This window comes from Schistocerca cancellata, chromosome 1 (assembly GCF_023864275.1).
Source record: "Schistocerca cancellata isolate TAMUIC-IGC-003103 chromosome 1, iqSchCanc2.1, whole genome shotgun sequence".
NCBI lineage: Eukaryota > Metazoa > Arthropoda > Insecta > Orthoptera > Acrididae > Schistocerca > Schistocerca cancellata.
In genome coordinates, this window is record NC_064626.1 from 13,503,973 (window position 1) to 13,516,782 (window position 12,810).

General features: G+C 36.9%; 1 protein-coding gene across 3 annotated transcripts; it reads right to left on the reverse strand.

The window, feature by feature from the left end:
- Positions 1-953: 953 nt before the first annotated feature.
- On the reverse strand, positions 954-12,379 carry LOC126164293 (uncharacterized). 3 transcript variants are annotated; one of them, XM_049920228.1, is made up of 7 exons: positions 12,114-12,379; positions 9,428-9,521; positions 7,126-7,277; positions 6,878-7,024; positions 4,017-6,757; positions 3,785-3,910; positions 954-3,688 (listed from the first exon to the last, which is right to left on the reverse strand). In XM_049920228.1, the coding sequence occupies exons 1-5, from the start codon at positions 12,210-12,212 to the stop codon at positions 6,107-6,109; spliced, it is 1,143 nt and encodes a 380-aa protein (XP_049776185.1). In that variant the 5' UTR covers positions 12,213-12,379; the 3' UTR covers positions 954-3,688; positions 3,785-3,910; positions 4,017-6,106. The 3 variants fall into 3 exon arrangements, with proteins under 3 accessions (XP_049776185.1, XP_049776186.1, XP_049776187.1); XM_049920229.1 differs by lacking the exon at positions 9,428-9,521 and having other exon boundaries at positions 12,114-12,377; XM_049920230.1 differs by lacking the exon at positions 9,428-9,521 and having other exon boundaries at positions 12,114-12,376.
- Between the last annotated feature and the right edge of the window lie 431 nt (positions 12,380-12,810).

Sequence of the window (12,810 nt, forward strand, 5' to 3'; positions counted from 1 at the left end):
CTTCCTGCTACAATAAAAATATTCAGAAAGAATATGTACAATCTGAATGCCTTGACACAGTGTATTTTTTGGAAAGTGGTCCATACATGAAGGTAGTTACCAGTCCTTTGTGCATTTAATAAAGTTTTTTCTGCTCTGTTCATATAACACTAAGGTTTTTGGTTTATCTCTACAATAGGATGCAGCTGGCTTAAATATCCAGAAAGGATATGGAAATAACTTAATCCAACAAAAGTGACTGCTTATGGCAACCTTTATACTTTTGGGGAACCCTGCCTCCTTTTCACGAGTTTGTAAATGACTTTTTTCTTAACCTTCCTTAATGTGGCACAAATCAACTCTTCCATCATAACAGTTACCAGCAACAACAGAGTGAAACTGAAATAAGGTTGTGATACATAAGGAATATCAGTCGCACATGTTACCTATGTGGATTGCTAGTGTTTGTAACAGAAGCCTCTTTAAGAAATTTAATAGATCTAAAAGGAAAACTTAGCAGCAGAGTGCAAAATCACATGACATTCAAGGCAAAGGTTTTTAGTTGCATGTGAAACATACCTTGAAGAATATACTTTGCTCCTGCTGATCTAAACCAGTTAAAGGGTTCAAAGTTGTACTGAAGTATCACCATTATGTACTACTACTACTACTACTACTACTACTACTAAATGCAGCCTGTTTTGTCGGCTTTGGTGAATAATAGTCAGTAAAAACCTTACTAATTTATATGAAGCTGGTATCTGTACAGATACCATTCGTGATCTTGCAGCTCTCTAAGAATGAAATTATAATGAAATCCCAGACCTTTAGCCACTTACAGGTGTTGATAATTAGGTATATTCTGCACACAATTTCTGATCTGTTATTGCCACATTTCCCATGAAATGATATCTTACACACACACACAACTCAGGTCACCAAGCTACAGAATTATTATACAGAAACAAAAAATATAAATATCAATCTATTTTATTGGGCATTTACATATGATTACACCTTATCACAATCAACATTAAAAATATTAAATGAACATAAATCCATCTGTCACACAGCAAAAAAATAAGCTTAAATGGATAATTCAAAATTTAACCTGACACAGAATAGCCTTAAAAATTGAAATTGTATCACGTGTCATCAGTGAAGAACTAAACATTTTTAAGTGTTAACACATGAACTGCAATCCAACATAATGGGTTACAAATACTCAGTTTAAGAATATAAAACATTTCTCCAACCACAGTTTTACTTCACTTGGCTCATACTGGAAGGAAATCCTAGGTTTACCACCTGACAGTGGATCAATACTGTGGCTATGGCAATCTCTTCCACAATCACCAACTGAGGAACTGTTTACAGTTTGTACAGAAAATTTGAAAACTGTTTTTCATATCAATCAGGACACTCATTTCTAAAGCACCTCCTTTAAATGTCTCAAAGATAGCTGAAAGACTATCTCTCTGCTTCTCCAGCAAATCAGCACACACACACGCTAACAATAGCTTGTAAAGGAAATACAAATTCACGTGCACGATGGAATGACATTATACAGCCAATAATTTGGCTCTAGATACATTTATTGATAATTTCACTGGGACACACATACCAGGTCTAATGAATACTACATTTTACCCCACTGAAAAAAATTATATTCACACATATTGGACCTTGTAACGTACAAATAAAGCATTGTTTGACGAGACTAGATTGCAGAATCATGCTGACGAGTGGCACAAGGAATAAAGCAATCACATGATTTATTACAAACATGGTATAGGTGCCAATGGAGGAGTGAAACCATCACTTTTTTCTATCAGAGCTGTTAGCAAAGAGATCTTTTGAAGAAGTACAGGGATAGTTGTTATATGCAACATACAAAACAACAACACATGATATGCCTTTATTTTTTTTATAGCTGTAAAGAGTAATGAGGGTTATTTGGTTTTCTTTTTCATTCAAGTTGAAAATGCGAGATCCATTCATGAAGCACTAGCCATTTTCAAGGATTGGAATACCATCTACTGGGTTACTGATTTCTTATAGTCTGAGATAAATGCAACTGATCAAGCATTTCCTCAGACAAAAGTGTACTTGTGCCTTTTCAGTCAAACAGGTTTGAGGAAGATGGCTGCATACATACCAAATGACATGAAGAGATTTCTGGGCATGTGGCAAGGAATTTCAGAATCACCAACAGAGAATTTACAGATCATACAAAATAGATAGCGAGGCTTCTCAGAGAAACGAATATGCATCACCGTACGTTTAACAGCAGTGGCTATTGGTACATGAAAAGTGAGTGGAAGCTTATGAGAACAAGGGCAATTTTGATACCATTGACATTACAAGTGGAGTTGAAGCCATGAACAAGATTGTAAACATTTTTTTCCTAAAATGGAACACAGATGGGACCTTCAATGGGGCTACTAGGGATATAAGAAATCAATTTCTTCCAAGCCTAATTAGAAAGTACTGTCTGCAGAATTCTGCCATCAAATCATAACAGACATGTTCCACTGTTTTTTCATTTTTTTTTTTTTTAAATGAAGTTTGTGAAACATGTCATACAGTGATATGCACCAGGGAAGTTGAGTTAACTGCAAGATTAGTGAATGTGAAGTTGGACAATGTTTTGTATGGAGAGTACAATGTTCAAAGACTGTAATTATGTTGTAAGCTTTGCTCTACCAAACTGCGCATGTGAAGATTTTAAGATATATAAATACCCATGCAAGCATTTCTTTGCAATCTTTATTTTCTATCCAGAGTGGGGTTTTGATAAAATACCAGAAAGCTGCAGGAATAGCCCATTAATCTGTCTTCACGAGATGTACAGGTTTGGTTTCAGAAGTGTGTCTGCAGTAATTTCACATGAAGATAGTAGCAATGAGGACACAGTTGAGGAAACACACAGAGCATCACACTGATACCTTAACCATTTATATGCAGCAATTTGAAGTGAAGGTGTTGTTCAAACAGGTTTATAATCTCACATACAACTGTATCAACAGTGAAACATTATGAAAAGTACTTGAATCACTCAGCAACTGTGTGCCAGATTTGCAGTTAGCAAACCCTGAAATTTGTGGTCTCCCCACAGCTGTGCCATCAAATTCCCAACAATAATATTAAGTAAGATGCCATTACTTTTACAGGGCCTGGCATAAAGACCCCTCTCATTGTAATGTTCATATATTTGTGCCTTAATGGATAATTAACTACTAAGGAATAGATCACATGGAGGTCATAGCATTCCATTTGAAGGATCAAACAATAAGAGCTATCTAAAAAATACAAATAAGGGAGATCTTTATGCCAAGTTCTGTAAGCAAACTTTGTCACACATTTGAATTTTTAAGTAGCAGTAGTGAAAAATATTTATCTGTGGAAAGTTAATAAGGTAGTTGTATTGACCGTGATTTGTATTTCCTTTACCCAAGCAACAATGTCTACTTCTCATTACAAGAAATTCTTGGATTGTTGAGAAACCTGTCAAAAATTACAATCAAGTTGCAAACATTTATGTGCCACAACAAATGGCAGTTTGATACACACGTGAAATACTACATGGATTGTTTTCCTTCAAGAATACTATCAATCTTCCAAGATATCCTTGGAATATAACAGTCTTGATGCAATCTGGTGTGAATTTTCCCATAGACTGAAGGCCAGAAATCCATCGTAACTGAACCTAACAAATAAATTAACAACAAGTAATTGAGTTATGCAACATGAAGACAACTGATACACATGATTTCAAGGCACAATTCCAAAATTTAGTACTCACTTCTTTTGGTGCCCAATGACATTGCTCACCAGCTGCAATGCCCAGAACTACTTTATAACTGAATTTAATAAACATTACTGGTATTCCAGTAACAGTAATTGCTTCTGTGTGGTATCTGCTGTAACTCTGCAAAGTTATTAAGAACATTAGAACCAAGGTGGTAGATATCCAATATGTAGGTAACTGATACACATTAAGCTTCCAAAGCAAATAAAAAAAAGCCAATCCTTACTTCATTTGGTCCCAATGGCATTGCTGACCAGATACCATATCAAGGAAACAGCACACTCTTCTGTCAGAGTGATACTGGGCAATCTCACATGTTCATTAACAGGGCAGTCTTTATCTTTTTCTCTGTTTCACGTGAATCACTAGACATGTATTGAAGCAAGTGAGAGCAAGTGCATTCTTACTTGGAAAAAGAAATGCAAAATCTTTTCTCCATCAGTCATACGACATCTCAATGCCACTAACATATATCTTATTTATTTTTTCCACCTTTTCAATTCTCAACATTGTCCCATATTTGAATTAACCTAATTTAAAGTTAAAATCTTTTACTTCATATTTTAAAAAGTTTGCAAGTTCTACACTATCATCTAGTTTAATTCCTCAGAAAAATCTTTTCTCTGGTGAAAATAAAAAAATCCAGGATGGAATGTAACAATATTATGAAAAGGATAGTTGTTGCTGCTCACCAAATAGTGAAGATGCTGAGTCACAGAAAGGCACAACAAAAAGACTGTCGGACTTATCTTTCAGGCAACAAGGGCCTTTTCTAAAGCGCGCGCGCGCACTCACTCACAAACACACACACAAATGTAGCAACTATCCTTTTTATAATATTTTATCTATTGCTACTTCGAAATTCAAATGTGCAACAAAGTTTAAAAGCAGAGACCAACATAAAGACCTCATAGCATTCCATCTCGAGGATCAGAAATGATGGAGCTTATTCGTATTTTACATAGACAAAGAGCTATCTAAAATTCAAATAAACCGTCATTTCATACCCTTCAAATGGAAAGTTATAATGTGTTTAAGAAAGATCTCTTAAGGCTTTTGGCATCATTCTTCGCTATTGTTTGGAAGTTGATGGCACTGCTAATGGGAGACCACCAACTTCAGGATTTGCTAATTGCAAATCTTGCACACAGTTGCTCAGTGATTCAAGTACTTTTTGTAATGTTTCACTGTTGCTGCAGTTGTATGTGAGATTATAAATTTGTTTACACAGCTCCCTTGCTTCAAACTGCTGCAAAGGAATATTCTGTGTTTGAACAAGACCATCTGTATTTGCTGCCTCGACAGCCTCCTCAACCTCGACAGCCTCCTCAACCTCGACAGCCTCCTCAGCTACTTCAACTGCCTCCTCAACAGCTTCATCACTACTACTACCTTCGCAGGAAATTACTAAAGAGCCACTTCTAAAGCCCACCCCATACATTTCATCAAGACAGATTAGTGGACTAGTCTTATAGCTTTCTGGCATTTTATCAAAACCCCACTCTGGGTAAAAAATAAAGATTGCACAGAAATGCTTGCATGGGTATTTATATCTCTGAAAATCTTCACATGTGCAATCTGGTATGTCAAAGTTTACAACATAACTACAGTTTTTGGACTTTGCACTCTCCACACAAAATGAACCATCCGATCTCCTACTCACTGATCTTGCAGTTAACTCAACTTTCGCTGATGCATATCGCTGCATGACATGTTTCACAAACTTGTTTGTTTTTTTATGCAAAAACAGTGGAACATCTTTGTTATAAGCTTTGATGGCAGAATTCTGCAGACAGTACTTTCTAATTAGGCTTGGAAGAAACTGGTTTATTATAACCTTAGTAACCCCAGTTAAAGTCCTGTCTGAATTATGTTTAAGGAAGAAATGTTTTACAACCTTGTTCATGGCTTCAACTCCATTTGTAGTGTCAATGGTTGCAAATCTGCCCTTGTCCTCATACGCTTTCACCCATCTTTCACATACCGTTAGCCATTGCTGTTGAAAGTATGGCCAAGCACGCTCGTTTCTCCGAGAAACCTCATGCGTTCGCAACTCTTCTACGCGATCTCTAAATTCTCTCTCTGTTGGTGATTCTGAAATTTCTTGCCACATGTCCAGAAATGTCTTCATGTCATTTGGTACACTTAGATTATCCTTTTTTTTCAACCATCTTCCCCATGCCTGTTTTCGATGGAAAAGGCACAAGTAAACTTTTGTCTGAGGGAATGCTTGCTCAATTGCATTTATCTCCGACTCCGAGAAATCAGTAACCCAATAGAGGGGATTCCAATCCTTGTTCCAGTCCTTGAAAATGTCTAGTGCTTCATGAATGGATCTTGCATTTTCAATTTGAATGAAAAAAAAAAAACAACAACCAAATAGCCCACATTACTCTTCACAGCTATAAAAAATAAAGGAATATCATATGATGTTGTTTTGTATGTTGCATCTAACAAACAACTACCCCCATATTTCTTCAAAAGATCTCTCTGCCAACTGCTCTGATAGCAAAAAAGTAATGGTTTCACTTCTCCATTGGCTCCCATACAATGTCTATAATAAATCATGTGATTGCTCGAGTCTTTGTGCCACTCATCAACCTGATTCTGCAGTCTAGTCTCGTCAAACAATACTTTATTCGTACCATAAAGGGTCCGATATATGTGACTGTAAATAGTTTTCTCTGTGGGGTAAAAGGTAGTATTCATTTGACCTGGTATGTGTGTCCCAGTGAAATTGATTTCAACAAATCTATCTAGAGCCAACTTAATGACTTTGAGAGATGTCATTCCACTGAGTACTAAGTTTTTGATTTCCTTTACAAGTGAAGGATGTATGTACCCACTTGCTTCAACACTTTCAGTAGCATGTGTGTGTGCACTTGCTGGGGAAGCAGTCAAATAATAACGTAGGTAGCTCTTCGGCGGGCATGGCAATGCCAAATCTTTCTGTAGACTTGCAAGAACCTGTAAGACAAAAATGTATCAATTATTTAATTAAGAGCATTAAAAACAATAGATTTTAAAGTATACTGTCAACTGATCATGTAAAATTTTCTCCAAGCAGAACCCAAACTGGATACTTACTTTTGCCTTGGTATCCCTGTGTTCAGTTGCTGAGTGCATACTGTAATCAGGATACACCCTTATACACTTCATATTTAAAGTTGCTGGGCAGTTGGATTTTCTAGTATCCATGATCCTCAATCTCTTACGAGGAGTCACATGGTCTTCCTAAAGAGGGTAAAGAACTACTATAAAATTTATATAATAAACTTTCCCTGTAACGAACTTGTTTTATGGAAAGTAAGTATCTTAACACAGCATGATATTACCAAGTGCTCAGGTACACTAGACTCTTTACTTTTATAGTATTTTGGTCCCAAAACACAGTGCCTTGACCAAACACTCTCCACTGCAAATGCACAACCAAAAAAGGGGATAGGGACATGTCCCTGCATTTGCTTGAAGAAATGCTTTGTTTTACCTGGAACAGTTAATATATTTCTCACAGACAAAAACACAAACATTGTTATTGTTAAATAATTCACATATGTTATTGTTAATTAACTAAATACAATGTGAGAAAACATTTCATTCATTTGATAGGTATTGTCAAAGTTCTGAATTGATTGAAGCAGATTGTCTATCTACTTTACATAGTACTGGAGCAAAATTTTACAGGATGTCACACCTATTGTATCTAGCAAAGAAATGGAACTGTCTGCCATGTGCAATGAGGATACCATACTGATTTCGGGCAACTGAAGTGCTTTATTGTGGTTCCAATAAATGTGGAATTAATATTCTTTGTAAACAAAGGAGATGTGAAGAACACTTATGTAGAAAAATGTAATTACTATAAATGTGGAATAACAAAAAATAAATGTAACTAGGAAGACAATAAAGCTAAACATGCCTGTCAATAGGTTCAATGAGCTGACTACTGTTTTACATATCAACACCACAATTATCGAAAACCATAGAAACCATTTCAACATGAACACAGCAGTATAGATTCATTAAAATTATTTGTTAGTTGGCATCTGTCACTTGTTGCTGAAGTGTTAGCACACTGGCTGCTGCTGTATTATAGGCAACAAACAGAGCAGGTCACTCAGCAAGTGCTGTTCAATTTAATTTTCATGTTAAAAAAAGTAGGTTTAGCTCAGTAGAGGCAGAGCACAGGTTGGGATTACAAAAGGATGGGAGACGTATACATGTAACTCTGTGCAGTGTTGGAAGTGGCCATTATGAAATAACATGAATATGAAATGCTCTGCTGACAACTGGTTTTGGAGTGACCAATGGCATAACTGTGGCAGATACGACATTTTATAGCCCAGAATTTAAACTCATTTGATAACCTAACCGTAACATGATGTGCAATATATCCTAGAAAATGGCTGTCAGCATTCTACAGAAGAACTGTTAATCATACTTTGTTCACAACAATTAATACACTGACCACGGGCAGTCGCAGCAGAGCCTCACACCTAATGCTGTTGCCTGGCCTGGCTTGATGGTGAAACATCCAACACTAAGCATGTGACAGGAAACTAGCTGAAGCTATTCTCTATAAGCAAACTCAAGGAAAAAAAAATTGTATTTCAGTGCTAAAAGCAAACTAATTTCTTCCTTTCATTAATTATGGCACCTGAAACTGTCCTCACACAAGCTGCATGGACTGCCAAATTACCAACTGATGAGCAGTCCTGGTTTGTATTCAGTTACATGTTATAGGTGACAAGCTGATTTCAAATGAAATAATGATATGAAGAAGAAATATAAGGAATTAAAAAGTAAATACAATGTCGAAAATGACACAGCAGAGTGTTAGAAATAAAACTGCATCCAAACCTATTAACTGAATAAAAATAATGAAGTAATTTTGATAATATATTAGTATAAAAAATATCAAAGAATCTGTCAAGACTCAAATCCACAACTTTATATGGATCAGGAATGTTTCTTATCCGTTGCACTATGCCACCACTCTACATTACACTAATGTAAGATTATTTGGTCCCAACGATCATGTGCTGCCTTCAACCAGATCAGCCTTTCACATTATGTTACGATGCTAAAGCTAGCTCTAGCACCATAAAGATATTGTCTTAAAATGTTGTTTAAGGCCAATCTGGTTGAAGGCAGCAAATGATTGCATGGCGTTCAAACACATCAAGAAAGGAAGTCAGACAAGAAAATGGAAGTGGATTGATCAGCTGTTGTGGCAGTCAGGAAATGGCGAACAGAGATAGTTTGGACCTGACGCATTCAGCACTCTGGAGGAAACCAGCTCCAACAGGAATTGTCAACCAACTAATAATTTTAATCAGCCTATTATCAAATGCAAGTGTGTAAAAATTACTGAATGTATGGCTGTGAAAATGGATAAATGACAAACAAGTCAACACAGAGGAAAATAATTAATACAATTCTGCCTTGCATATCACAACTATTAACAATAACAAAAAGAGTCAATTCCATCAATTGTTAGTGCAGCTTAGAAAGAAATGTCCATTTAAAGTATATATACTATCCCTAATTCCAGCAAACTAAGTTCTTCCTTCAAGTATACATATATGGTCTAAAATGGTAAACCACAGAAAGTAATTAATGCAGCAGTTCACTTACTTTTCATAACATCTGAAGATGGCTCTTTAAAACGACTACTTCTCACGCAGTATGAAAACCCCACAGTTTTCAGCTGGTCGAGAAGTGTTTCCACCTGAGAATAAAGTGACCAGTAGCATAAACTGAGGGTAACTACACTGAAGGTTAACTGGGAAACATGAATGAAGAGGGAAATTTTAGGCTTTACAAAATTCAGTTATTTAATGTACACAGCCTTTCATCACATCTGATGTTTTTGACAGCTAAAGTAAGTGTTATGTTATTAACCATGGATGAGTTAACAAAATTGGGAGTTCATTTGGTTGCTCTTTTGCTTTTATTCCATTGTTATTCACTGACCACAAATTATGTTACTGTTGACTTCAGTTAAAATTGTGATCATAAAATGTTCTTTCAGTTGTGATTATGATGATGAAAAATATTTTCCAAGTGCACATGAAGTTTAATGACCTAGTTTTGGGGTTAACTGATCAGTGCTTCAGTTAACCTCATTTCAAGCACGCCTTGCCTTATGTCAACAAAAGCTTTATTAAGCATAATAATTATGCATACTATGAATTCCAGGTTTTATATACTAAGAATAAGACAATCACCAATCAAAACTGTCCAGTACAACTGATGAAAGTTGAAACTGGTTAATACATCCATGAAAAAGTTTTTGTAAAAATTCTCCTACAATTGAAAAATATCAGTTTTCGGCTGTCAAACTCTTAACAAAAGTGGAAGACCTCTGACTACATTACTTCAATACAACATCCATTAAGCTTAATCACAAAATCTGCAAGCATCTTGGCACATTAATTTGCAAAGGGATTGAAATCTGTGACAAAGACCTGGGAAAGAGAGCATGATACGACGAATTGCTCACAGAATTCATGAAACTTCCATTACGTACATGACACACTCCCCTCAAAGACCACAACTTATGATTCTGAATAATCATCGTATGAAAAAAAACAGCATAATTTTGCATACTCTCCCACATCATACAAGCCATAAGCCATGACTTCTTGTCTTGAAGCCTTACTTAAGTTATTATATGATACAGGAAATTATCTAATGACAAAAGAGCAAAATCAATCACGATCTGGGCTGGTTAGCCATAATTCCTCCTTATCACCAACAGAAATAATACAGCACTTTTAAGGCTTATTTGACTGATACACTCCAAACTTAAAAATAATTTGCCATCTATTTCTACTATAGGTATTCCTGACAAGGTTATAGATGCAGACCTCAACATTTCTCCTCCTCGAGAAGTCTACACTATCCAGCAGAAGAACTGAGATAATATCTCCAGAAGACATTTTGCCTCATCCCAAGTCCTATGTTGTGAGAGGAAAAACTAACAAAAATAAATAAATGACTTAATAACTCACTCCCATCAACATCATCTCCAGTAAAAGCCAGATCAATAGAAGAAATTAAAATAAAATCTAGCAGGGCAATAAGAAAAGAGTGTAGATGTGAAAGAACACCTGTAAGAGAGAAGTTTAACTTTGAGGGCTTCAAAGTGTCATAATGTTCTATACCCTATGAGGACCCATATTCACCAACAAGCATTTCTAAAGACTAAAACAGCTTACATTATCATCAAAATTTCAGTGTGGTGCTGAGAAAATTTTAGATCCTGACAGACTTTGTCTACCAATATAATCCAGCAATCCCAATAGAGTTCCAACATTATCCACACATACTTAAGCAGTGGTAATAATTGAAACATCGTAACATGTATTAATTAAGCAGACAGTTATTACTGAGCAATGGTATCCTGAACAAAAAGTTCTCACTCAGCATCCATCAACAATACACCTTTGCTCAGAATTCAGTAGGGAGGCCAAACATGGTCATGTTTCAACATTTGCATGAAGTGGCATTCATTACAGTGCTATTGATGAAAAAAGTTGTTTCATAGTTGATGTCACTGACCTTGCTGAAACTTTGGTGAGAAACTAAGGATCTTACAGTCATTTGAATTACAGAGCTCCATATCCCTGCATAGACAGTTTTCTAGCTAATCTCTGAATTCAGTACCTCAATGAAATTCAGCTCAGTGCCAGCACAAAGAAAACAGCAGTAATGGATTTGTGCAATTATGCACTGGAGCTGATACTGCAATTAGATAGAACTACGTAAAATTCCTGGGAAAATGCAGGATACTTTTATGTGGAATACAGAGCCCACGCTCTGGCAATGACATTAGCTGCAAATATACTGCTTTTTATTTTCCTTTTGCATGACTGTTCCCAGGCCCTGAGTCCCATTTTCATGTGTGTGTCTTCTAAATTATGCCATTTACTCGAGATGACGTATGCGCTTGAGCTGCTGCAATGTTCAGTTTCTCTTACTGTAATACATAGATGACGAACTCACAAAACGGCGAATTTTGAAACAAAGTTGCCATTAACTTCCTAAACAGCGATCATTAATTACAATATTCCACGTGTATATGTTACAGTAAAGCTAATGTAACAATGCAGAACCTCACAACGAAAACAAATAAAAAAATTGCATAATACATAAAAAAACTCACATAAAAATTGGAATCAGATCGCGGAAAGCGACATATAAAATTTATTAAAATGAAATCTTAACTAGCAGCAGAAAAAAGATATTTTCTAGAGTTCCTAATGTCTCTAAAGGCGCATATTTTTGCCAGCCAATTCTAACATAAAATTATTATTACCTCCTCCAACGAATTACAGTAGCCTGAAATCAGGCCATCCTCTGAAACTCTGAAATCTTTCAGAGCGTCACCGAAGATGTTTTCATACACCTGAGACATTTTGCTCGATAGCGAAAACACAACCACACAAGATACACGGTCAGTACTCAGTATGACAGTGAAGAACAAAGCAGACGCTTTTCCCGCTAACTCGATTCGACCACAGATCTCGATCAGTCGACAAGTGTGCAGCGCGTTTATGTATACGTCATTTTGACGTCACTTCCGACTGGTTTTGGACCACAATGATGTGTCTGTTAGGCTTCCCGATCCTACGGTCTTGGCGTGCATCCGTGCGTCGCTGCGGTCCGGTCCCAGGTCGACGGGCACGTGCACCTTCCGCCGACCACTGGCGACAACATCGATGTACTGTGGAGACCTCACGCCCCACGTGTTGAGCAATTCGGCGGTACGTCCACCCGGCCTCCCGCATGCCCACTATACGCCCTCGCTCAAAGTCCGTCAACTGCACATACGGTTCACGTCCACGCTGTCGCGGCATGCTACCAGTGTTAAAGACTGCGATGGAGCTCCGTATGCCACGGCAAACTGGCTGACACTGACGGCGGCGGTGCACAAATGCTGCGCAGCTAGCGCCATTCGACGGCCAACACCGCGGTTCCTGGTGTGTCCGCTGTGCCGTGCGTGTGATCATTGC

What these genes read in the sequence shown, in the direction of transcription:
- LOC126164293 (XM_049920228.1), bottom strand. Translation starts at nt 12,212, where the DNA reads ATGTCTCAGGTGTATGAAAACATCTTCGGTGACGCTCTGAAAGATTTC. An exon ending in CTAGTGTACCTGAGCACTTG is followed by an intron (nt 7,025 to 7,125) that starts GTAATATCATGC and finishes TACCCTCTTTAG; the next exon opens with GAAGACCATGTGACTCCTCG. An exon ending in ACAGGGATACCAAGGCAAAA is followed by an intron (nt 6,758 to 6,877) that starts GTAAGTATCCAG and finishes TTTGTCTTACAG; the next exon opens with GTTCTTGCAAGTCTACAGAA.